This window comes from Lagopus leucura, unplaced genomic scaffold (genome assembly GCF_019238085.1).
Source record: "Lagopus leucura isolate 7727_CA_CO unplaced genomic scaffold, USGS_WTPT01 Super-Scaffold_100004, whole genome shotgun sequence".
Lineage (NCBI taxonomy): Eukaryota > Metazoa > Chordata > Aves > Galliformes > Phasianidae > Lagopus > Lagopus leucura.
Genome location: NW_024962264.1, coordinates 62,010,935 through 62,038,615, shown reverse-complemented (window position 1 = coordinate 62,038,615; position 27,681 = coordinate 62,010,935). Strand labels below are relative to the sequence as shown.

Here is a 27,681-nt window from a genome sequence, read left to right as displayed (position 1 = left end):
CTTGCTGAAGGTAATCAACATGCAATCAATCACCATCATGTTTGATTTTCACTCTGTGGCATAGTTGCAAAAAACTTTAAAGCAGAAAATCATTTGTCTGTATTTTATTGCATTTCCCTTAGCTATTTCAAAGCACAGGACTATTTTTCACATTAACTCCCACTAAAAGCTCTGTCCTGAGACCATAACTCTACCAAAAATGCAAGAGGAGAATGTCAGCCTAAAAATAAGAAGGTCAGCTCTGAAGTCAGATGAGAAATTTATTAATGTGGGAGTTAATTTGAAAAAAAGATTTCTGAATTATGTTACCTCAGAATAGTGAGAAGACAATCCAAATATAACCTTACATAAAAAATGGAATGGGTGACAAAATACTATTTACACAGTAGGGATTAGTCTCTTTACATACCTAGGCGTAGAAATTGCTTAAATGTCAAACTACAGCAAGAGAATGGCTCATCAACTCCAAAGAGATTAATATGTGTCATCAGGTGTCTACTAGAGGCTTCACCCTTCTTTTTCAAAACCAGATGCATGGTTGCTAGCAATTTCCATCACTACCCCTCTTAAGAAAGGAAAGCTTGAAACGACCTGAGGCTTCAGGAAAGCTCTGGGAGGAATCCAGATTCTTCAAATATCAGGAATTGCCTAAACTGCTTGTAAATCAAAACACATTAAAGAAGGAAATACTTAGGAAAAATGTAGCACTTTGCCAACAAAAAGCCCTGAATTGGGAGTATAGCATGGAATGCAATCACACCAGAGTCTTAAGGATTCACTTTGCTGACCGGAAGGAGACACTGCCCTCTCACTCTATTACAGTGAAAGACAGAAGAACACAAAACAAATTTCCCCACATACTGGAGATAAAGTAATCTCATCAATGACTAAAGAAAATGAAAATGTTTTACTTGAAACCATACTTAGCTATCCAGAACTCAAGCACTCCTTACTATACAGACATCCACTATGAAAAAAAAAAACCATAGAAAAAAATTACTGACTACATAAACAGCATGTAAGAGGAAGGATGTAGTTGCTAATGCATTTTGAGCTCAACCTGTAAATTTTATTAAGTGTTGAAGCCAAGTAACATTCACCAAGTAACAGATCCCATCCCTATAACAAACAGTTATTGCAGGATAAGACATAGGCAGCATTTAGAAAAAAAAAATAATTACGAAAAAAAGTTATGGAGTATCATTTTGAAATTTCTCTCCATGAGCCACATAGAAAATCCTTAAAATGTAGAAATGAATTTATTAGGCCATGCATCTCAAAAGTCCTGGTAAAAACAGAAACGAAAACACATAAATCCTAGAGATCAGTTATTGATAGAAATATCAGTGGAAAATGTGCAGTGCGAGTACTTTAGCTGGCTTCCCATTCTTTCAAATACTGAGTAAGGAGTACATTTAAAAGAAAGTAATTTCTGTTTATGTCTCCATTGCTATTAACAATTGCAAATTCCTGTAAAAAGATGTTGTGCTTTATGTTTAAAGCTCCCTCAGCAGGTTGAGTGACTAGATTTATTGAAAATACTGAGAATATTAAGAGTTCTCCCTCTCAATTTTCCCTTTGCTTTTCTGTAGAGGATAAATGATATATACCATAAGTGGGTCTGTATATGTACATGTATCCATATATATGTGTATATATATATCTTCAATAGCAAGTTTGTCAGTGTGGAAGGATCTGCGTTGAAGATGATGAAAAGGTCATGGAAAAATGTGGCTTATGAAGGAGTGAACTGAAATTTACTAAGCACCAGGATGATACCCTTGCTTCACAACGGAGTGGAGTTGGAGGATTTTCTGTTTGCAGGAATGCTCACATAAACAGACAAAAGGATTTCTGTCTGCCTCCTAACACGGACAGATAAGGTCTACCCATTTTTTAATTATTATGATTTTTTTTAAAGAATCAGTCTTATACCTGTTGTATGGCAATAGAATATTGGTGGGTAAGTACAAGCTCTACTGCGATATCATCAACATCATCTCTGCTGTCATAGGCCAGCATAACAACATAAGAGGCATTACTTTCAGAGCAGCCCTCATATTTAATCTCAGCACAGCAGTGTCCCTGGAAGTCCCACTCTAAGCCAAACCCAAAGTGCAGGGCACAGACGTGGTGCTTCAGGGATGACTCCCTCCAAGTGTTGCATGGTGCCTCATTAAGGCTGGCTATGTCCCGTGGTCCTTTTCAGCCCAGGCCATTCTATGATTCTATGATCACAAGACTGTTTTGGATTCACCCTAAAACTCCCCAGCACAGAGCACATAAGAATTGCTGTGGCACTGTGGAATGAAGGTCATTGTGAACGTATACTTGCATTCACAAAATACATTCATATGCACAGATCTATACCATACCTAAGTATGATTTCTGTACACAAAAGGTTCAGGAAAAAAAATATTTTGATTGCTTGTGCCACTGCCAAGTGAAAAGTGAACATTCAAGAATAATTTGTGAATTTAAAACTAGACCTAAGTATCATTACAATTAGAAAGAAATGTTCACTCTGCTTTTACCAATACGACACAGTCAGATTTAGATCAAAAATGACTCTCAAAGAGTGACTAATGACCATCTGTTCTTTACTTGAAAATATATCTTACTCCTAAAGAAGGTAGTCAGAAAATATTTTAGATACAGTCAGAAACACAGGAAGAGCAGAAACATAACTGCTTCAGATACACAGCTTCTCTTGCAACCAAGTATTCCAAACAGCAGTAATTGGATCTATGCAAATGTTTGAGATCTCTGGATTTTTAAACTGACAATTTGGAAAGCAAACCTAAATTCTGATCTGTAGAGTTTTGTTTACCTTTTGTCCATATCATTCATTCACGCTATTTTTATAGCTTTAAGAGGAATGCCATTCCTACCAGGCTTATCTAACATGCATAATTTGGATTAAAAACTCTCATGTGATACCAAGTGTGTAGGAAGCATTTCATTAACGTCAGGCTGTGCTCAGATTTAGAATGTTTTACCATCAGGATCTGCATAAATATATATCACTGCAGAGCACAAACAAACATATTTAAGTACCAAGTGGCTAGCGATGTGTTGTCTATTTTTCTACCTTTCTCAGTTCAAGGTAACCTCCTGCACTAACCAAGGAATTAGTGTATAAAGAGATACAACAGGCATAGAATTCCCTCTGTGAAATGCTTATTCTAAAAATGCTCAACATGTATTTATTTTTCATTCTGAGAAAACACTGCAAAGATAACATGCCTGAAGAAAGGAGACATTATGTCAAAAGTTGATTCCAAACAATAAATCTGCTTATAAGTTATGAAGGAACTGGTAGATAGAAAAAAGCAGCTTTTCACCTGACTTACGTTTATACAGCAATTTTAAATGACTCTCCATGGATCACATTGTAAGAGCAGCAGGACTGTCTCAGCACACCACAGCTTTCTCTCTAGAGCAGCTGCCTGGTCTCAACACTTGATTGCAAAATTTAGTCAAATACGTACAAGCAAACAAAACCCAGCAATTTGTTGTGCACAAAATCACCTTTCACCCATGGAACCAATACGCTCCACAGCTTTTAAATTCCAAAGCGAAGTTAAGCAGTAATAATACACAGAGTGGGGAGCAGGGCTGCGGAACAGAAGAAGTTATGACCGATATCTTCAGAAGGGACCAGTTGTCTTAGGTACCAGCTGTGATCCAGCATGCCTTGTGCTCCATTTGCTGAGTGCTGACCCTCATCCAGAACCACTAAAAGCAGCAAAGCCTAAAACTGAGCAGTCAAACCCAACAAGATTCAAAGTCAGTCTAAAATTAAATACCTCATATTCAAATAAACAGGCCGTGGCAGTAGAAGTCCATAACATGTCATAGATGCTTCCTTTCAAATTTACAAGTACTTGGTTCACAAAACCTAAAATCTGTTCTGTATTGAATGCAGAACATAAAAGAATCTCTCAAAGAATTCTGCCTTACTCTTCAAATAGCTGAGTACCTTAAGTACCCATTAAATACACACCAGAGTAGATAAGCACCAGGTGGTCACTCCTTGCAGAGAAAGATCTATTCTACTAAACACAGCACAATTACATCAGCAGTTTTTAAAGGAAAGTAAGACCATCCCCTATGCTTCCGATCTCATGCAAGAGTTTAAACAACTACTTTTCAAATTTCAGAAGATTGTCAGCGGTGCCTTAAATTCAGGAGGGATCAAGTTCCAGAAAGACAAACTCAACCCAACTCAAACATTTAGAAGTTTTATGAGCAACACTACAAATGCGTAGCAGAAAAGTGTTAACACACAATTCAGTGACTGTCCTCTCATGTTCACTGTTCAAAATGCTTATTTTTTTTTAACATCTTATAAACATAGAGCTGTACTACGTACAAAAAGGTCCCTATATGCACGTTTCAAATACTTGGTCTTAAATACTTACATACTATTTCCTCAAATAATTTCCTCACGAGCTCCCTCGCTTTCATTTTTGGTCATACAGAATTTATTAAAACATCCACTTTGTGCTCTGAGTCTAATATCAATAACACACACTTCTCCAACCTGCAGTATTTAAGCTTTTTTTCTCTCTCATCCAAATTCTCTTATATTTTAAGTAAAAGAAAAATCCCTTTTTGCGGGCAAGTCTGCTATTGTCTGAAGAGAGCTGCAAGAACTACTTGGGCAGCTGCTGCATCCATCCCACTGATGCTTGCGTAGGCTGTAACTGGAAACCCCATACACTGAGCTGCAATTACCTCTCCTAAGCTATTACTCTTACTCGCTTGTGCACTTTGTAAGTGCCTGAAGGCTGCCGTCAGCATCATGTTCCATTCTGCAAAAAGAAGAGACGAGTGCTCCAAAGACCATCTGAAAGATCACACACAATAGCTGGGGAAAGGTAAAGGTTGTATATGCGAGGAATGACAACAGGAAAATGATAGGGGTTTGAAGAAGAAACGTGTGACTTCATGTAAGAAAGAAAAAAAAAATTACCAGTTCCTATCCTGTGTTTTGCTCTGGTATTTCTTTTTCACAAAAAAAGAAAAAAGAAAAAAAAGGAAATTACAATAAACAGTAGGCAAAAACTTTTTTGTTTCTAGTAACTACTAGTTTTAATATGATTGGGAGGGAACCTATGATGAGATTAATGGCTTCTTACAATTATTTTAAGCGAAGTGGGTGGCTACACACTCAATTGTAGAGTCATTTAAACCAAATTCAGAACATGTCTCATTATTCACCTAATAGCATACACGTATTTTAATCAATGATCTCAGAAACTACATTTAAAGCAGACTAAAAAAGCTTTAATTCAGAACTCTATTTCTTGACTTTCTACCCTAGTATTATACTTAGGCAAGAGGGCTCTTGTATGCAATTTCTTATGTATTTTCTCTCTATTTTAAGAAAGAAGACAAAAGAGGAGGAAAAAAAATACCTGAAAGTGTTCCCAAGTCTTCAAAACTTTACTGCCTTGAGAAATGACTAGAACAACAGCATGCAAACACCTCTAGCAATTAGCTTGGCAACCCAACTGCACTGCAGTATTAACACATGTACCACCTGTGACCAGAGCTGGTCATACCAGGACACATGCTCTAAGCCTTATCTGCTGTCTGCCTTTTGAAGTCCACAGTAGAAGTATTTTTCTATAACTGCAAGACTTGCAGAAGCTCTTTCTTAGCCTTTTTTTGCCCCTGCTGAGGTGACCAAACTAAAATAAATAATTTGGCAAACAGAGTGATTCAGTGTTCCAACTGATATCTTCAACCAGAGGAAACTGAATTTGAAGTCAACAAGAACAACTTCTACCCACAACCTGGCAGCCTCAACAGCTACCTGCTCCATTGGAAAGTCATCTTGAATCCTTCCTTTAGCTTCTCAAACCGAAGAGCACTGTTGTTCTGCATCTGCATGTTGGACTTCTGAAAAGGCACACCCGTTGAAGCACCATGTTGCTAAGCAGATCCATTGCAAGAAACTGTACCTACACAACTGCCCTATTCAAAACCCATTACCGCTCCAGCCTAGGTTTTCAGAAGGATGCCGTGACACTGTACGCCAAGTGGGAATTAAAATGAATGCCATTGCCAGCCCAGGAGTTACTGTCTTGGATACTGCAGTCTTCCAAAGCACATTTTTTTATTTGTTATGGATGAAATGTCTATAGGAATAAGAACATATTGCTTAGAGCACTATTAAGTGCAGCTGCTTTCTTACCATCAAATTAAATATCAGGTACATGCAAAGTACTATAATTAGCACTTTTCTTAAAATTCAAACCAAAAAAAGGATAAGATCTGCAAGATAAGAACATTCAAGAAAAAAATAGAAATGAAAACATAAGAAGTTAGAATTGCTTAGGTTCTACTAAGTTTTTCCCAGTTCCACCATGATGCTCCGTTTCTAATGCTTCCCTGTAATCAAACATGCATTTAAAGCTCTCAAACATTCACTCATGTTGCAAATGAAAAATAACGAGATTAGAGATTAGAAATACTTAAACTTCAAAAATAATCCTGGACTGAAAAAACTGAGAGTGAAAAATAGAAATAGTTAAGTGCTTACGAAGAAATGGTTTGTAATACCAGCTCTGGTATCTGCTATGATGGTAGAAAAGCAGCAGTCCCAGCTTTTCATGTCTTATCCAGAACTTATTGTCTTATCCAGGAACATATTGCCCTGGATACTTGATGTCATAGACAAACATTTCCAGTGGCAAAGTCATATCATAGAGCTCTTCAGCAGTTTTGATAGTATTGCAGTCCTCTGTAATACGCAAGCAATTATACTGTACAGTTTAACTTAAAGTGAAGTAATTTAGCATCCAACTCCAGCAGAAACTCTCTAGTTACAACTGCTGTGTGTGGCAGACACAGAGATGGAGAAGAGGCACTGGAAAACAGTTTGCAGCACGAAGAAATCTTAGTGACGGAGAAGCTTATCAGCAGAAGGTTTTCCTATCACCTCCTTCAGTTCTCACAAAAGGTTATAGAAAACATAGAGGTGAAGCATTAAAGCATGCACATCCCACAGGAATTCTGTATCCAGTCACGGGAATCAAAGCTGAGAAAATCTAATCACAGTATTAGGTGGAGCTTTAAACTCGTAATTAGAAAATCTTTCTCTCTTCATTTTTCAGCTTCAACGCTGCTGTATTTTTTCTTTCAATATAACCTTGGTTTTACGCATTGCTAAAAAATTCAACAACCTGGAAACCTGCAGTTGCTATAGTGATTTTGGTTAATTACACAGTCCCAAACATGCTTTTCTAAGTTTTTTTGGGGGCATTTAAAAAAAAATCTGTGAAAGAGAATCTAATTTCTGCGAGGCAACAATCTTTGTTCCATTAGAAGCACAGAGAACACCAAGTGACATTCAACAGCAGATTTTACACGTCATTAAAATGAACATAATTTTAAATGTGGCCAAATTACTAAAAATGGAAATGACAATTGAGCTATGTAGGAACACAAATACTAACCCTTTATGATCACTTTGTGCCTGCCTCCAGCCAAACATGCTGGCTGGAATACAGCCCCACAATGGCAAGTGTGAGGGTATTTAGCAATTTTGCTAGAACAGACTGCTTGCCTCTACCACTGATGCTACTCAGGTTAAAATATTGCCTTTATTTCACTTCTTTTACACAGAGCGTAACACATTTTATATTTAAATCACTTCAAGCATATTGGGCATTTTAACGTCTTTAAAATATGAACCTCACCATTTCAGTAATGCAAGAACAAAACAAAACAAAACCTCACCAACAAACAACTGCCAACTGTGTTTTTCACTTCTCACTGTAGCAAGCACTTGTTAACAAGTTGCTCACACAAGATGCCTGGTTCACTCCTGGAGAAAAAATCTGCACCAGCTTCTTCTTACTGGAGACAAAGCTATACATATAATTTACCCAGAAATATCTGACAAAATTTCCTATGTAAGGGAACACTAACTTTAGAAAATGCTGCACTGTTTGGAGATTTAATTTTTGTCTTGCAGGATGAAGAACAAAATGGCATGAAACACATCAAGAAGGATGCTGGCAGTGAGAAACCAGAGACATCCGCTGCACTCACATATGCCTCACTACTGACTGAAATCAAGCAAAAGCTGACAGACCTCATCAGCGCCAACGGGTTTGTTTTGCTGGTACTGCTCAGCTGGTTGTTGGGGCAAGGGATTTAGCTGCAAAGCAAAGAGAGTCCCCACAGCAGTCTGCTTATGATGGTATTAATATGCATATTAATTGCCCTCACACTGCTTGAATGACAGAGCTATACAAAGCAGCACGGACTCACAGTGTTTGAAACATGGACTGAAAGTTTGTAGCTCAAAACCATTAGGAAGCAATAACATCTATTTCAGAAGTCATTTTAATTTTCTTAAGGTACAGAACCCTTTCCTGTCCTGCAACATTTCCCACTGAGCTTTTTATTTCTGTGATTCCAGTACAGTATACTGCAATTCTCATCAATCTTCTGCCAGTTGTAGAAGCATTAAGGTTGGAAAAGATCACTAAGATCACCTAGTCCAACTGTCAATGAGCAGCCTTTCCAAAAGGAGGGGAAAAGGAGGAAAGAAAATCTAAAGAAATTGATCAAATCAAAAATGCCCACTAAAGTGAATTCTGAATTCATCTGTTATTCTGCACAGCTTAAACAAGTGCGATTATAAAACTGCAAGAGGGAAGATTTGGAGACACAGATTATCCGGTTGACTGTGACGGACCAACAGAAACAGATTGGTGGCACATTTGTTGTCCTCCACACTATTACCTCCTTGACCAACCCCAGGAGCAGTTGCCATCTCTTGTGGGCAAATAATCTGTTCTGTAGTTTTCATAGGACAGATTAATGGTTAACACTGGACCAAAAGATGAAGGAAATGAATTCTCCTTCAAGTCCAGCTGAACAACTAAGTTCTGTTGACTTCTCATGTTCCCACTGAGGCACTGAGTTCTGCTGAAGAAAAACAGTGTAATGTGTGTGTTTGTAAGGAAAGGCCCAACCAACAGGAGCTGGCTGGCAAGGCAGCTCCTTGCAGGCTTTGAAGCAGATAACCAAAATCTCATCTTTCTCATTTGTATACTGAGATAACCCTGTTTCACATGAACGTGTTCATCCAAACAGGGATATACTGAAATTATTTGAGACAGTAAATGACATTCTTCAACTACATCCAGCAACCTTGGGCTTGGCCCAATGCATGCAGATACAAATACTCTAACAAACAGACAAACATCCTGCTCTAATTGCTGGCAGAGTCTTGCTGCTTTGGCACAGGCTTGAGCCACAATACACTTTAGATACTTCCCTTATAAACTGTACATAACACAGGCTAAAAATTCACCACCAATTCTTGTAATGACACAAAAAGAATACTACAAAACATTGGTATTCAGGACACAGGGATATACCTAAAAAAAAAAAGAAAAAAAAAAAAGAAAAAAAAAAGTGACCAGTGAAGTGACACTTGTGAAGTGACAGTGAAGTCAATGAAGTGACCACTATTACATCATTAAGGTTGCTTTGAAAAGTTACTTTTTAAAGTTACCATTTACTGGCTTATCATACTTATCATAACCCCAAAATGAAGAAGTAGGCTTTACCATGTTCTTTAGGCAGACAAATTACTTGAAAGCAGATTCGTTGGTGTTTCTTCTTCCTTTGCTTCATTTTTGACAATGAGCTCCAAGAAGGTTTGAAGTCAAATAATTATAGCTACTTGTTTTTCTTCTGCCTCATTCCCCCCCCCCCCCCCCCCCCCCTTCATTATTCCAAAAAGTTGTGTTTCATGGCCATTTTCAGCTCCAGTCTTTCAAAGAACTTTGGTTCATTCTTGGCTTTAAGCATATCAAGTTATCTCATTCAGTTAGCACACAAATAGCCTTCACTTCTGTTTCCACTCTAATGGTTCCCTCAGGATCCTGCCTGATAATTTTAATGCATGTTGAAGAAAACTGACAGACAAACAAATTTCTACAAACAGTTTATTTTTAAAAGCCACTGGCTTTAGTACTCCTAACAATGAAATGGATAAGCTCCCAGCATTGTACTGAAGCAATAGCTGCCTATCTACAATAAGTTATATCAAAAATTGCTCTAAAAATTACATCCAGGAAACAGATACCAGTAAAAAGGAGAACCAGGATGCACCATTTCACAGAGCTAATATAAACAATGGAGCAATTGCCGCTTCCCTGCTGTAGTTACAAACATCTAATTTGCACTTAAGTAGGCTGTATTACTCCACATTCACGTTGATGTAAGAGGAAGATGATGAAAACCCACATGAGTCTGCATAAAAATGTGGTTTCTCTGGGACTTTCTGAAATACATAGAGTATATTTACTCTTCACTAACAAAGTTGGATACTTACATATAGGGATCTCAGATCTGTATACATTTTGCAACATATTTTCTGATCAGGGACAGTTTAACTTCTGAAAGTTTTATTTTAACCTCTAGTTTAACAATCTAACCAGATCTGCTACAAGTGAAATAAACAAATCAAACTTCATTAACAAAACCTCTTCAGGAATCCTCTGTACTTTCTTTTTTTGCCCCTCAACTCATGCTCTACAGGCAAATGTTTCATCAGGACAGTCAGTAATAAAAATAAATAATTACAGTTCTGGTTTAAGCCTCAAACTTTGTACTGTAGATGCATTTGAATAAAACACATCTAAGAATTGTTTTTCTCCCTTGATAAAACAGGGAACTTAGAGCAACAAAACTTCTGATTGAGGTTTATTGGTCTGGTGCATAAAGTTGGGAGGGATGAATCTAGCTCAGAAAACTACACAGCACTGATTGAAGATGGAGAAGATTTGAAAGTGCCTCCTTTATAGGATTCCAATTGGATCCTACAGTCTCTGTTGCTTTTTCTTCCCAATTATAAATAAAACAGCAAACAATGAAGCATGAGTCAAACTGCGCTCTAGGGAGTATGGAGTGGGAATTTTCTCTTTGGTTCTCTGCTTGGAAAACAATGCATGCACAGATAAGTGGAATTTCATACCTACCATACTTCACTGTTTCAAATCCATCACATTTATGCTATTTAATAAACTAGTTCATTCAACACCGTATGTTAACTCTTCCGCTAACCAAAAAAGAAAAAAATATTTTAGGTATTATTTTGAGCAGGCATATGACATCAGGGGGAGTTTGGTTATTTCAGAAAAGAACATTTGGATAGTCTTCGCAAAGAGCATTCTTTTTGTGGTAGATAGATAACATAATTCAGTATAAGTTGTTCCATAGCTTAAGAGAACACTTTATATAATGCAAGATAATAGTGAGGCCTGTAAAAATAATTCTGAAATGTAATATAAAGAGATATGCTGAATACTCCATTTTTATGCACAAAGATGTAGGAACTTCTCTGAAGCAGTCAGACATGGGAGCTTTATTTCTTTTTCTTTTTCTTTTTTTTTTTCTTTTTTTTTTTTTCTTTTTTTTTTCTTTCCCAAATTAAGCCATGTAAGCATTTCAAAAGGAGAAATCAATTCACACCTGTATAGTCAAGCAGGCACCTAACTGTTTCTATAGGCTCATTAACTACAATAGCTAGATTTCTGGCAATATCAACGAGAAACAGAAAAATTAATAACTTGAATTCCTACATGACACCTGGGGATGATATAATGCTATAATCCACTGGGCAAAAGCTCAAATACAAAAACATTGCCTTGTAAATTAAACCTTAAGAAAAAAAAAAAAAAAAAAAAAGAGAAAAAAAAGAGGAGAGATCTAGTTTATTTAATCATCAGGATAACTGAACACAGTGACAAGTACAATATCAGCATACAAAGGCAGCACAGTAAGGCCTTGAAAAAAAGGCATTGTGCATAATGAAGGAAGACTCATCTATTTTACTTCAGATATGCCCAAGGAATAATTGAGGTTATTTCTGTTGTCCATTCAAATAGTCCTGTGTCAAACTGGTTGTTCCATGCCACTATCTTTAGCAGAGGGCAACCACTTCATGTTGGCAAATAGTGTTTTGTTTGAAGAACAGTTAAAAGTTAGTGTATTTAAAAAACAGATATGCTGCATCTTCCTTTCCTTATGAGCCCTTTTAAAATTTGGACATATAAAGATATTGAGCCTGATGGTGAGAATATCCTAAAAATACTTATTACTTTATGTAATATTTCCTGTATCACTTTTACTGCCTTCTTTTTCTCTATACAAAAATCAGGAATTCCTGGAGTTAAAATGAAGCACTTTGTAGAGATAAATGGATGAAAAAAGAGGAGATGAGTAGCGGTGGAAGATTTATCTTGACTGAAATTGCGGTATCCTCTCTACCTGTACCACAATAACAGTATTATTGAGTAGAATGCATGCAATACATGACATTCATGTATGGCATACATACCTTGAAAACAGTCAAATAAATCAGGCTTCAGTAACTTTTTCCCCTAATCTTTATTTCTCTATTATTTGCTGTAGGCATTCTGTGCAAAACAAACTGAAGTTAAAACCCTCACATGCAGGCTCAGAAGATGAGAAGGTAAAATTAGTATTCTTAACAACTTTAGCCAAAAAAAGCATTGGAAGTTATACTATAGTTACCTGTCTGGCATGCAAGTCTCACTTTACTACTGCATTCTTCACTAAGTGAAATTAAATGGAAAAAAAACCAACATGCTTTCTAAAAAGGCAAGACCTAAGACAGACATTTGATGCAGTTCAAGCCAAAACCTTCAGACTCTTAAGAAATTCTACATGGACAAATAAGAGGAAGATCACTGAAACAGCATATAATTCAATGAAACATGCATTAAAACTTTTCTGAAAATAGTTGCCTCTTACTTGCAACAGTGCTAAAGAGAACTGCTGGGGAAAAAAAGCATCCGCTGTTCAAAAGGAAGAATATTCAGAAGTGTTGCTGTCACTTGATTGTTAACTCAATGAAAATTTTCAACCAACCATAATGCAATACAATTAGTCAAATCTGACTGTGAAGGGAGTTATTACCTCAGAGCGTATATGCTGGAGAGACTACATGTAGTGACAGAAACACTCTCATAGTCACTGCTGGAGATGGAGCTGAGGGGGGAATCACGTAAGCCATCCTGAGAACTGAAAAAACATACGGAAACAAAATGAACTGCTGAAAAGAACAAAGGTAAAAAAAAAAAAAAAACCAGCAGTGTGGTAACATGTGGGTTGTCATTGATTTAAATTGTCACAGAATTAAAAGTAAATTGATAAGTGTATTTTTGTTCCTTTGTGATATCTATCTTGGGTTCTTCCCAAAGGGACAGGCAATTTGGCAAAGCTGGTGAGCACACATTTTATAAAAATCCTCAGTTTAGCTTTTGACATACAGTTCAATCATTCAGGAAAGAACCAAGGATCTTGCAATTTCATAAGCCATAGACAGAACAGTGCGTCCACACTCTTTTAAATCTTATTACAAAGGCATAACATCACTGGAGGTCCATAAAGTCACTGTATGCTTCAAGGCAAGATCATCTTCATCAATAAGATCCAAGAACTTCTGAAATACCACAGCTTTGGTCAAGATTTCCACAGAATGAGAATGAGAAGGAAAAAGTCCATGAGAAAGTAGACAGCTGACCCTTAGTAAAGGAGATGAAGACTTGCTATGCATTCATCTCTAGCCTGTGGCTCTACATCAACCAGATGAGCACAAAGTAGAAGTCCTATGACAAAGCATGGAAACTTTGTTAAAGGAAATCTACTAGCTACTGAATCAAAGAACATGTATAACTTCAGTTAATGGTATATAACTTGCTTCTGTCATCTCGGGACTGATGAAAAACCTTTAAATGGTATGTTGCTTCAGATCTCATGTCACATTATCAACACAAACTGGAATTAGGAGGTTAAAAGTAGTTTCATAACTGGTCTTGAAAACCAGTTTTCAATTGAAAAGACCAATTTTTTGTTTCAATAACAATTTAGTGCTCAGCTACTGAAAAGTGCACTAAGCAGAGGAAAATTAAATTACACAAGATAAGAAAATATGTAATCTTGAGCAAGTGTATCAAAGCTGTATTAGCTCTAGGCAGCGCAGAAGAATCACTCAAGGCTGCTGAACTCAAAAATTCAGCCAAAAGAAATATTTGGAAAACACAGAGAGATGTAAGAAATATCTGTAGTTAAAAGAAAGAATCAAATAGATCACAATTCTTTTTCCTCGCTCCTCCTCCACAACTATCAGATTTCTTAGGCTTGACTGAATTGTAGGAGCATGTGGGCTACATGTTCAAACCAGTTGCGTTCCAAATTCTTTTCTTCTACCAAATTTACTATTGTAGCTGTTTTTGCAGCTAAAAGTCTGGAAGAATGCTTGAAAGGAATTCTTCAAAGCAGCATACAGAAGGTATGTGCTCTAATCCCTCTATGGAATAATAGGATTTGTTTGCATACCTCCCACTAATCACTTGCAAAATGGACCCCTTCACGTACTTCATTTCTGATTGCCAATTTGAAAACAAATTCCAAGTATAATATGCTTTGATTAAAAGGAGGACTGTTGCAATTGGGAAATAATTTATCAGACTTGAACAAAAATCTTTTTAACTTTTATTCATTTTATATGATTTTCCTTGTTAATTCTGCTCATTATGAAGATATGCATGCTTTTAAATAAAGGCTTCCACTTTTATAACTCATCACCTTAGGCATCCAATCTTACAACATGGTCATGCCAGTAGAATGTACTTTTGCTATCTGTGCAAAGGATGTAAAAAAAAACAACATTAGAATGCGATTTCACGGCATGATTGAGCAGGAGAAGCTGTCTTGCAAAGATGAAATGTATAATTCAGAATAAAGTAATCTTTAAACAACAGCACCAGAAAACGACTAGCAAATTCAGCATCTCCTTTTGTTCTTTCACCTCCCCATCATTTCCAGATTTTTGTAGTCCAGCAATCCTCCCTGCTGATTTGGGCAGTAACACTTCTGAGAAAGGTAAGGTTTGTTATTTATCTTTGAGTGCTTCCTTGAGAGTTAAGCTGTGCCTGATATGTTTGAAATCCAGTGCAAGTATATTTTACCAAAACAGTACGCAAAACAAAATCACGAGACTACTTAAGAACCTAAATTCAATTCACTTTCATAGGTTGTGTGTGATTTTTCTTATTTTTTTTTAGAATTTGAATTTTTCAGTTATATTCAATACCAACCGGCAGCTCTTTTCCTTTGTATAAGAGCGAGATACGTTTCTGTAACCTAAACGCTTCAGGCTAAAAGATGAGTAAAACAAACCAGCACCACCCTAAGTATCATCTCACTGCTAAGAGATTTTAGCAACTCTGTCCCAAGAGCAATATCACCTTCAATCCTCAACTGATTTCTTAGATAGTGTGGCCCAAGCCAGAAGGCAAAATGATGAAGGCTGGAGCACAACGGACTGGGACCTGATGGTAGATAAGCATAAGGCGGAACCACAGAATTGAATGGTGTAAGATGGGTGCACATTATCAAAAATCTTAACAATACCTTTATTTTCACTTTCATGGATGTCTGAGTCACCTACGACTATTGGTTAGCCGTAACAGCTAGCATAATTTTCTCTCTTCAGTTCCACTTCCCATCCATTTTTAAGTCTTAAAGCTGATTGCCACTGCCTCATAAAGCCCTCGTTTTCCTCTGCTTTATCTCTCACTCATTGTAGGAGCCTGGCCAGGTGGAGCCACCCACTGATCTCACCCAGCTGTCAGTGACCACTTGGTAATGTTGTTTGGAGATGCTTTACACAAACCCTGCTCACACAGGTCAGTTTCTTGTACAAAAAAACCCACACCATTTAGATAATTACACTCTGCAAATATTTTTCGCACTTATTTGTACCACTAGAGATTGAATTTTTCTACCAGAAAATATTTACTATTTATATTTATTTCTACTTGATATTCATACTGGAGTGCTTCAGAGCCAGATATTCTGTGTTTATTCAGTACCAAGAAATGGAAATCGAATAATGAGAAGTCTGCTTTACGCCTTTCTCAGGACTACATAAAATAACTTTTTAAGAACAGATTCCTGACATATTCACTACATTTTTATTTCTCAGTACACACAGATGCAGGACACCTCTTCGCACAGTTTTCTTCTCATTAGTGCCTGCCTGACACTGTAGGTACTGATGTGAATTGACCTGCTTTTCCCAACTCGTGGCTGCTGTTACAGCTGATGCTAGCAAGGTGCCTGTGTCCATTAGCACAATTATAGGAAGGGACACGTGTGTGCATACAGGCCATGTTCTGTGGCAGCCTGCAGACCCACAGAGTAGCTCCTCCTTCCTTCCAGCTTCCCACACCAGCCCATATGTGAGCTGAACTTCATGGCATTTCACACTCACGTGAACTCAGTGCCAGGTTGCATTGGACCTCTGCGCTCGCAGGACTCATGAGGCTGTGTTCCAATTACATAAAGTGGCAAAATTGTTTCATTTGTGAGGCCTTAAATGCCTACAGTGCTAACTTTAAAACTGCATTCTAGGATGGCATAAAACACCATCCACACTCACCAAAATAAAATTATTCAGCACTTCTGATAAAGACAGAATAAAGATCTGAGGCAAAAGACCAAAGGGCCATGGGGTGATCTCTTTTCATGCACTGCCATCAGACCAAACCACTTACTTACAGCTGATCTTTGGTATTTTTTGCAACTATGGTAAGCTTAAAAATAATTAAAAAAAAAAGAATAAATCAAAGCCACTTTTGTCCTGTTTTTTTTTTTTTTTTTTGTGCTCTTTTCTATTGGAATGTGTTTCCTCCCTCCCAGAAGTTCAAATAAATCTCACGTCATCTCACTGAATGCTTTCCTCATGCACCTTGTTACTTGAGTTACAATTATATTCCACATTACACTGATTAATTAGCACTTCCCTTCTTGGTCTGTCTCACAGTACATGAGAGCTAACCCTGACGCCTTGTGTCAGCAATACCAAACCCACTCAGACAAGTGACTTCCAAAACTCTGTTTTACCAACTAGACATATAGGTATGCACGTTGTCAATTAATACAGTTCCCTGATGCTGCAATTTTGATATATGGACCTAGTAAGAGGAAAGCTGCTCTACTGACACCTTTTATTTGTATGCTAATACTTCACAACAGCAGTAACGTTATCAGATACCACATGGAATCTGTTCCCTGTTGAACAGACAAGGTCACACATTGTCACTTTTAATTGCAGACTTGTATTGTCAAAAAAAGAAATCAATCAGAGCAGGAGGGATTGAAAGAACTTACTTGTGTTACATCTGAATTTTTCCAGTTGCATGAACAAAAGGTTACATAGCAAAGAAACAGAATACCAGCAGAGGAACAAAGGAATTTCAATCAACAGACAGATAAAAGACTGCTTAAGAAAAGTTTTGCAACCAGAAGGCTGGTATGTTTTCCCCAATCAGCTACTGTTTCCTTCTTGCTGATGAGAAATTCTTTCTCCTGAACAGCTACATAAAAGACTAATCAATACAAGCCTGCTAAGCAGACATGTTTTTGCTTTTGTGAACAAGCACAGCTGTCCATTAATTTTTCTGGAAGAGGCAAATTGTCAAGTGAAGACAGGCACAATCTTCTTAAGTCTTCCTGTGATAGGAATATTATAGGGAAGACAAGAATTTAATACACTTAATCGAGTTATACTGTATTGCTGTATCAATCTAGTTTTGATAGAGGAGCCACTTACAAAATCAAATGCTATAAACTAGAAGACAAGCAAAAAAGGATTTTTTAATTATTACTATCATTTTTTTGAAGTAAATTCTAGCCAAACTCCAAACTCAAACAATTGCTTTCCATACATTAATAGTGGTGGAATGACTGTAGTATCTTTAAAGTTTTCCTAAAGAAAACATGAGCACGTCACATGTTGCTAGAGTGAACAAAATAGAACACCAAACCTAGAACACCTACTGTATAAAGCAAGTATTCACCTTTTTACAAAGCCATTCTAACATGCTGAGGAAATAACTATGTTAAATATATTCTAGTTTTACAATTTTTAGACTACAGAAGTGTGAATCTAAACAACGGGACATGTTGAATATCAAGAAGTAGAAAAGTAAATTATTTATGTCATTGTAGCATTGCAATATAGGTCAGTAAATAACAAAACATGTTCTTCTGGAGGAGGATGTCTCGTTCCTTTTCCTTACACTGTAAAAGCATATGGCAAAGCTACGCTATTTTTTAAGCCTTCGCAAAGAAATGCGAACAGTGTCAGTATCTAGCAGCCAGTGGATACACTTAGAACTTGCAGAATGAATGCAGATGAGATGTTCTCCTTGCCATCAATCTCAGCTCCTTTTACCAAGTCTCAGCTGCACTGTAAAAGGCTTTGTTAGGAGTAGTATGCTCATCAGATACGTTCAGGTCACAGAAAATGGCAAAAAAGAAAAGGAAAAAGAAAAAAAAAAAAAGGTATAATTTAAGTTAGACATAACAAATGTAAAGAGGAAAGGAGAGGAACTGTATTTAAGAATTTTTTACATACAAATTGTTATGGGTCAGTATATAGAAAATGGAATATGCCACAGAACCAAGTGTTTAAGACGGATGCACAAAAACGCTACCACAGCATGTCAGTATGACTTCCTACTGTATCTGTAGAAGAAACAGAAGTTTTACAAGGGCAAACCAATACTGACAAAAACAAAAAGCCAGAAACTTCCATAACACCAAAATAAAGACAAAATAAACACCGTGTGTTTATGTTTATATGTCCTTGTATATTCTTCCATCAGAAATATGGAGGGAGAAAATTCTGACAGAATGAGCATTTAGAAACCTGAAGCAGATCAGATACCAATGACATTTTTGCCAGTGCCTCTCATATTTGTATAACATTAACCCTGCTGACAAAACTCAGTGTTCTTTGTGCCAACAAATAATGGAGCAAAGGACCCAAAGCAGTAAAGACACACCACTGCCTGGATCTTAAGCAGAAGAGTGTTTAATCTTTACCTTAAGCTACACTGAACATTGATGCTAGATCAAGAAATACAAGGCACTTCAGACTTAAAGGATTAAACACAGGATTAATAACCTGACAGGATCATTGAAATTATACTAATAACACCATATTGTGCTGAATAAGGGCAGGTTCACTAAAAGAAGCTGTTTATATCACAGCATACACATTTGATAGCTGCCTAATTCAGACAAGGGAACGAAAATTTTCTTTTCCTAGTTTCTGAGTTACAGTAACTAGAAAGTAAATACATTTATCAATGTGATGAATGAGCATGCCCTGCAGCTATTCCATGTATATTAGATTGCTTATTGTTCTAGCTAATGGGTCCATCATTTTGAGAATTATCCACTGTCTGAAACATTTCCCCTTCGGTTAAGTTGGCATTCACAACCATGCAACAGGGAGCAGTCACAGAAGCCTAATACAATCTTCCAATTTAAAAATACCATTGGAAAGCAGTGATTAGTCACCACTCAGGTAGCGTAAGTAAGAAAAGGTCGACAAAGTTGTGTTTTCTGAGTTCTCTCTCTGTTGCATTGCCTCCTACGGTACTGACCTAAAACCAGGCCAGGACCAAATGACTGCACGTACACACCAATATGATGAACAGCAAAATGGTGTTTATTACACGTGAACTCTAGCTTATATAACCTATGTGCTTCGTCTATGCCCCTAAGGGCACGTGCCACACATCAATCATAGAGCAGGGAGCGGGCCTATCGCGTCACATCCCGTGGGGGGGGCTCGCAGTCGCCTACAACATCTCTCTTGCTGATAGCATGACTCGTGACTCAGAGGCAAGAACCCAGCACATAAATAGGCATACACGTATCTGAAAACTAAGGAGCAACACATGCACACAATTTTTTAAGCTAATACCCTTGATAGACTCCCCCAGCACCTCCATTTCCCACAAAATACACTGGAGGAGTTACATCAGAATAGTTTCCAGTAAAGAAGCAACAATCTAGCATCAAAATGCCTTTCATTTCAGTTTCCCCACTTCTGGCAAAATGGAATGCTTCTTCCCAAGTAGTAACAGAGGCACTCGTCTCCATCAGGAGAAGAGAGAGTTAGCTGTAATTAATAAAGGAACTGTGGAAGAGGCAGTGGGGAAAACATACAAAATCATAATTAAGGGGCTATAGTATAAGAGGAAAGGTCCCCAAATGGATAAATAATTCTTGTCCATAAGGTGGGAGGAGCTGTTAAATGAGCACTTCTCAAAATTGCAGGAGGTCACTTAGGGGATTTTGTTTTCGTATTATGTCCTGCAGAAATGGGGAGAACAAGCAGGTCTGAAGAGCATTAGAACAAGGGCAGACTGAGGAACAGGACAGGATCATAAAGACCAGATAACAGGTAATAAAATGGCAGGAGCTCCAACTGATAAACACTGGGAGAAAAACTTAAGCTTCACTAAAACCGATGGTCTCCGAGCTCAGAAGGGGGCTTTGGGGAGCTGGCAGACAACTGCAAAAACCACTAGCTCATCACTCAGCAATAAGCCAAAAAAATCCAAAGTCAAATATTAGGAATCACTGGAAAAACCTTAGAAAATGATGAGGTCACTGCAAAAATCCACAGTTTGCCCATATCTTGACTAAGTGTAGTTCTGATTCCCTTATCTCTAAAAGGAAACAGTATAATAGAAAAAGGTTTAGAGAAAGACAAAAAGAAAGATTACAGTTATGGTACAGCTTCAATACAAAGAATGATCAAGTAGGCTGTGATTTCCCCAATCACAAAGACAAATCATATCAGTGAAGCATGACTGAGGTCTACAAAGTCCCAAAGGGCATGGACTGCAGGAGGACTTGGAAAAGAAGTTGTTGCATACACAAACCACTGTAGGCTAGAAAGACACTGATAGATATTTTTATTACATTTTACAGAATTGCCCTCACAAATTCCACTTAATATCCTACCCAAGGAAAAAGAAATATTAGACAAATTGAGTTGTGTGATAGATTCATAATTTATCAGGACACTGTAATTAAGCATACAACAGTATTCTACTTGAAGTGCTGTAAAATCATTAAATGTCAAAGGGATTTCTGAATTACTTCTTAAAATAAAAACCACACAGTATTTCAGTTATGAGGCACTATTTGTGATCATACTTGCAAAGCCTAATATCACAACCATTCAGAATAATGAGGAAAATAATGTTTTCATTTCAAAAGTTGAGTTTTAAGCATGCTAAGTTGTATTGTACCTGTAAGAAGAATCAACTCTGGCCTAAAGAACTCTTAATTCCATTTCCACAGCTAGCAAAATATTTCACAACTCACTTGGAACATTATTAAATGATTATTTCTGCAGCTTTTATATTGTGGAAATGCTTCATGGTTCAAGCTGTCTTGAACTCTGTACACGTACAATAAGAGAGAAATCCTGCACCACACATCCTCTTCACTACTGACAAAGCAAGGCATAAAGAAAGAAAATTATCACAGAAATAAGGAAGACAACAATAAGTTATTTAATTTCTTCCCTCTGCTTTGTGATATTAATGCTTCGGGGATACTGAGAATATTATTCATTAAAAAACAAGTTATTCTCTAAAGAGGAAGAAAAAATAAGTATAAAAATACAAAACAGCAAAAAAAAAAGTTTGGCTTTCTACAAACGTATGTAAGATCCTAACATCCAATTAAACTTGAATTGAAGCATAGCTTTTCCTTTCACAGACATTATAGTCTCTCAGTGTTATAAAGTTCCTTAACAAAATGTGTCAAACATTAATCTATGACCTCTACTCTTCTACCAGTTTGGGTTAAAATGTATAATAAAGTTTAAAAGCTGTGTCTGCATTCTGTTAAGTTCCTTCAAGACATGTATTCACAAATCCACTCATGCCCACAGGCAACTTGATTAGATAAGCCCTGTTTTCTTAAATGAAGTTAAGAATTGGGATGTATTTAAATCACAATTTAATCCCCTGCAGTGATGCAGAATTTAACTTTTTAGTATCTGCTAGACACTTTTTTTTCTGCAAAACAGCAGAATGCAATAAATATAGTCAGCCAGGTAATGTACAATGGCAATACATCTTTTGTTACATTAAAATGGGAAAATTAATCTACTTGGTTTCAAACTCAGCTGTTCTCCATTAGTTTTCTAAAAAAAAGCTGATGAAAACTAGCAAAAAGTTACTTGCAGTAAAATTATGTATAAAAAAACTTAATCCTTCAACACAAATTTATTGCAAATCAATAATGACACACAGATCAGTAAAGAACAAGGAGAGAAGGATTTATTTATATGCAAGTCTTACTACCAAACCATCAAGTTGGTCTTACCTTGAACTAGATCTTGACTTTGTATCTTCCATGGCTGTCCTTTCACTACCAGCATCTTCATTATTCTCCACTTTTCTTTCACACAGTTGTTTTCTCTTCTCCCACCTTTTCTGCTGACTTGAAGTGCTTTCTGCTTCTCCTTGAGAGTCATTTTCTGCTCCTACCTGTAAACCTGAGGAATGTGCCAGGCACTTAGAGGAGATGGGCAGATTTTGCTCTTCTCTGCCAAAGTCTCTTTCTGCTAATAAAGCAGACGTTTCAGGTTTTAACGTTTCCTGTGCAGGGACTGAATTGTCCAGGCTATCTACATGGTCCATTTCCTTAGACTTCACTAATGTGTACGAAGCATTTACAACACCTCCTGCAGAATGTTTAGTCTTTAAACCTTCCACACTCTCCTCCCTGCTGTCTTCACAGCTGCCACAACACACACAGGAATTAATTAGACAGTTTGTGGCAGCTATACTGAGTTTATGAGATTCATCTTCCTCCTCATTTGCTAATGGATTAGCAGATCCAGGAACACAATTAATAGCTGCTTCGGGTGTTACTGGGGATTCTGAGCTAGAGGGAGATTTAGGATTGAATATCACAGTAGCAGATATTTTCATTCCCCCTGTCCTGTGAGCTATCCTTTCTGCCATTTCTGCATCATCAGCATAAGCATCCCAACCATTGAGGTATAACTGTGAATCCGGACCTTCTAAACAGCTGCATGAATTTTGAACTGAGATGCCAAACATCTGTTTGCTGTCTTCAATATTGTTATTATTGCTGACATCACTTTCTGCGTCTTTTAAAAGCAAAGTTTCCTCTGTTTGCTGACTGTTCTCATACAGTAGAGCGTCTCTATATTGCAGGTTCTGTTCTGAATCGTGACAAGGGTTATTCACCCAAGCAAAAGTATCACTTACTGAATCCAACCCAGCAAGAGCCTCTCCTGCTCCATCTAGGTCATCCATAAAAAACACTCTGTCCTCTTCATCAGTTAAATTGTCAAGATGGTGTCTTGTTGGTGAAGCTTCTGCACTGGAACTATTTCTTAGGCTAGGTCTGTGAGCAGGAGACTGACAGATGCTTGGAGGGGAAAGCAGAGAAGACATTTCATCTCCAACTCTGTGTACCATCCTATTCAGCTGTTCCAGCTCCTGTTCATCATACTGCATTGAACAAGCCAGCTCAGCCTCTGTGTTCTCAGCTTTTGCTGAGAGCTCCTTTGCTGGCAAAGTTGCAGTTATGCCTGGTGTAATGACAGAGGGTACTTCAGGATCTGTTCTGACAGGAAAATCCACATCTTGAGAGATGCACAGGTTACGCTCCAGTGTGTGCAGTTCATCCTCAGTTAATGTCTGAAGTAGATCCCTAAAAATAAAGAAATACATGTGACATTGCTTTTACATCACAGGAGGCACTGACATTACACAATTTAAAAAAGCTTTTACTGTCAGTACAGAAATCCAGAAAGTGAACTTGGGAGCACAGAATGCTTTCAACTGCGTAACTCATGAAGCATTTTGCATTCATGTTCAGAACACGTGGGACTGCTAGGGCCTCAATTTGAGAATACTCAAGCAAATACAGGGTACCAAATTATTTATATCCTTGCAAAGAAGCCCCAAAAAATAAATCAAAGTAAAATAGATCTTCTCGCCAACTACTTAGAGTGAAAACATTGCTCAAATTAGATGTACTTGGTAATTTTTAATTTGCAAATTTGATCAGTAAATAAATTTGCCATCCTTTTTATTAGATCCTGAAAATTATTCCATGACAGAATACAGTAGAAGTTCCACACCCTTACACCGTCAGATAAAAAGAGCTCATTAAAAGTATTAATATCACTTACACAACGCTGATATCCTAGAAGCCTATTCAGTGAAATAAAGACTGGAAATTGGGTCTCCTTTCTACATGGAACAAAATATCAGGGACCTACACTTTTGCATGATCTTAAGAATCAGGCAGGCCTAAAAGCATTTACTAAACTGTTTTCTGGAGACATAAAGCAACCCCCGCTATTATGAAGTTTTGGACTACAAGCTCCTGAAAAAGTGTTGAGACTTATGTTTAAATGCCTTATAACTTTAAAACTTCAAAACAACGCAGTACACATTTTTAGATCTGAATTCGACTTATACTGTGCTTCTAAATTAGAAGCTGCACATAAAAGTGTCCTGCCAACAGCAGTCCGGTCACTCAGGGTTGCTCGGCTTCCCTTTTAGAGACGCAGAAAGCCTGACTGCTCAGATCTATTTATTAAACGTTTCACATACTCCTAGTAAAGACAAAAATATCTGCAAATCCTGGAAATACATACTTATTGCATGCTAGTCAAATGGCCAACTTCACTGAGCATTGAACTCTTTGTTTCTGCCAGTAGCACCTCAAAATTTGAGAATTTGCAGTTAAAGGATAAGTAAATAAAGCTTGATTCAAAAATTAAGCAAATCAGCTGACATTCATGTTGGCTTTGAGGATTTTGAGCTGGATCCCGTGCTGCCTACAATGCTGTATGCAACCAGTCTGACTATATGTTGTAGTCTGTTATTTTAGTAGGGAAATCATTCCTACTTTAAATTCATGTGAAATCTGCTCAACTTTTGAATTACAACATCAGAAATGTTACTATGAACAGACATCATTTGTCCTCAGGAAAACAGAATCTGACAATTGCCTTAAGTTTCCTGCATAAAAAAACCTACACTCACTGTGTGTGTGTGTTAATTTCAATACAGGTTTCCTTGCAACATGACAAACTTTTGATTAACAACTGTCACTATACTGTAAATGAGAAGTTATACAGTGTATAGTAAATAAGAAAGATTCATTGCCAACATTAGGAACAAGGCATGTTTAAAATGCCTACACATTTAAAACATCTTCTATTGGGAACAGAATTAATGTTAACCACAGCACAAAAATAAATTGTAAATCTCACTACTGGAAGTTTAGAATCAAATGGCAAATACCATTGTCAAAGCATAAAGTTTAATTAAACTGAACCTACTTCCATGGTTCATTTCCTTTCTGTTGAAGCATCTGTAACTCACCAGTAGATCCAGGCAAGTACTGTGCTCATATGAAAAAAAGAATTCTCCCTCTGCTCTCGTTACTCACAAGACGCATGTAATGAGGGCTTCTGCAGTCTATCCTGACAGCTCTGGTGCACTTGCTTTTCACTGAGGCTTTAGAAAACAGCAAATTAAGAAAAGTGCATGTTGGGTTTCACCTCCTTTTATTAGCATGGTATCACAGCAAAGCAATCTAACCTTGAAAATACAAGGAACATTTTTCTTACAGTGGCTTCAGCCATGAGACAAGGTCTTAAAACGTACTGTGGCTATTACAAGCCAGTAGTAACATCTACTCTATGTACTGCAAAAACAATAAATGTGTTTTACTGCCAATATCCAGGATGCAGAAATTACTTGTACAAAGATTGAGGCCGTATGTCCACTCAAGGACGGCCAGCTGAGCAGAGGACAGGGCCACCCAACCCAGGTGCAGGGATCTCATACATCTGCCTTATTCATGGACTCTGCTCCTCCTTCTGACTGGCACTTCACGCTGTTTTCAGAAAGCAGCATCATTGTTACTATTGCCAGCCTATGACTCAGTCCATATTCTGAACAGAGTACAAACAGCTCTCCGTTTATGGGTTGCCACCGGAAGACAAGATCTAGGTATGGAGATGCAGCTTGCGTCCTCCTGCTTCTGCTGCAGCATGGCAGGCTCAGCACAGCAGCACCAGCAGATCGGCTCCAATGCAGCACCACTGAGAAACTGATGCTGATAAATAACAAACATCACAGTGCTCTCTTACTATAAAAGTCTTGAAATCAGCTCCAAATTTTGAACACAGCCATCTTGGTAAAACTAACATATTTTCCCTGAGTTAATGTGTGCGAGTTTCACAACCTGTCCCCTTGTATTCTTTAACACACTGACAGCAGGTATACTACAATTGATTTCCAGTGCATGTGGAAAGATTTCCGTGCATGTAAAATGGTAAGGTCCCCTGATTCTGCACCATTTAATCTTCAGTCTGCTTGACTGCACACCACTGCAATCCACAGGGACCCTGCCATCAGCTGTAAGAAGTCCAGAACCAAGCACCAGGCAGGCAGGGGGCTCAGAAAGGAGGGTAGAGGTAAGGAGTACTGCAAAATCCCTGATTTGCTAACCTCAAAAAATCGCCACCTAGCAGCCACGAATGCACACACAGCATAGGTAATATTTTATCTCAAGAATGTTCAGTCATAGGCACCTAAATTAAATATAACAGGTATATACCAGATTATATGCTTGGTGTACTTGTAAGGATGATTTAAGTAGTTTGGCAGAAATGGTTCAAATATCAAACATAGTAACCCTACTACATATGCTCTGGTAGATAGATAAAATATAATGCTGATGTTTTATGTCTAAAATCAAAATCAACACAAGGACCTTGCACACATGACAATATTCAAACTGGCCATATGCTGTTCAGCTTCACCAGACCTAAACAAAAACCCTTAATACTTTTGCTGGGAGGGTCTCTACAGATAACAATCTCTACTATTTTAAATGCTGACAGCCACAAAAAATTGCCTCAGACAAACAGCTATTGACTAGTATGTAAACATAATGCTTACTGCCTTTAACAACAGGCTTGTTTTTGGATAATACGACTTAAAAGTTATCAGCTGTATATTTGGATATATTGGAGTGAAAATAGTTATTTGGCTAAAGCTTAGAGCACACTGAACTACAAGTAGAAATTTGTTGGGCTGTCACCATATTCTGCAGTAAGATGTTCTATATTCAAACACCAGACAACTGTGATGTAAAATGAAAATATTTTGCAGAAGACTACTAGAATTATTTTTCATGTCTTAATTATTGTTGATGGAGACTAGAGAAAGACTCTGGAAAATAATGCTCCCTTTTTGCTGGAAGTATGTTGAAATATCTCATTCCATCTTCCTTTGTAGGGTTCTGTGAGCACTGCCAGTGGGCAAGGATTGCAAGTTAATGAGTTAAAAAATCTGTAGTAACAGAAAAAAAAGACCTATTTTAAAAGTGCCTAAACTGTCTATATTTCATTATTCTTGTGCTTACAGCCCAGAAGATCAGTGGTATCCTAGGTTCCACCAGAAGGGTGACCAGCAGGTTGAGGGAGGTGATTGTCTCCCTCTACTCAGCTCTTGTGATGCTTCATCTGGAGTACTGTGTCCAGGTCTGGAGCCCCAAGAGAGCAAAGATGTGGAGCTTTTGGAGAGGGTTCAGAAGAGGGCCTGAAGATGATCAGAGGGTTTGAAGTACTTATCCCATTAACAGGCCAAAGGAACTGTGCTTGTTCAGCCTGGAAAAGAGAAGGCTGCAGGGAGATCTCACTGCATCCCTCCAATATATAAAGGGAGTTTA

General features: G+C 37.6%; 1 protein-coding gene across 7 annotated transcripts in view; it reads right to left on the bottom strand.

Annotated features, from left to right (window-relative positions):
- Window positions 1-27,681, bottom strand: part of ZFYVE28 (zinc finger FYVE-type containing 28) — a 145,681-nt gene that overhangs the window by 16,442 nt on the left and 101,558 nt on the right. For 4 of the 7 annotated variants that reach the window (XM_042871724.1, XM_042871725.1, XM_042871729.1 and 1 more), the window contains 2 exons: window positions 22,273-23,634; window positions 12,979-13,083 (listed from right to left, as the gene is read on the bottom strand). In XM_042871724.1, the coding sequence (XP_042727658.1) occupies window positions 12,979-13,083; window positions 22,273-23,634 (1,467 nt within the window). Of the gene's footprint in view, window positions 1-11,481; window positions 11,698-12,978; window positions 13,084-22,272; window positions 23,635-27,681 lie in introns of those variants that run through there. The other 3 variants (XM_042871726.1, XM_042871727.1, XM_042871730.1) reach the window with 2 other exon arrangements.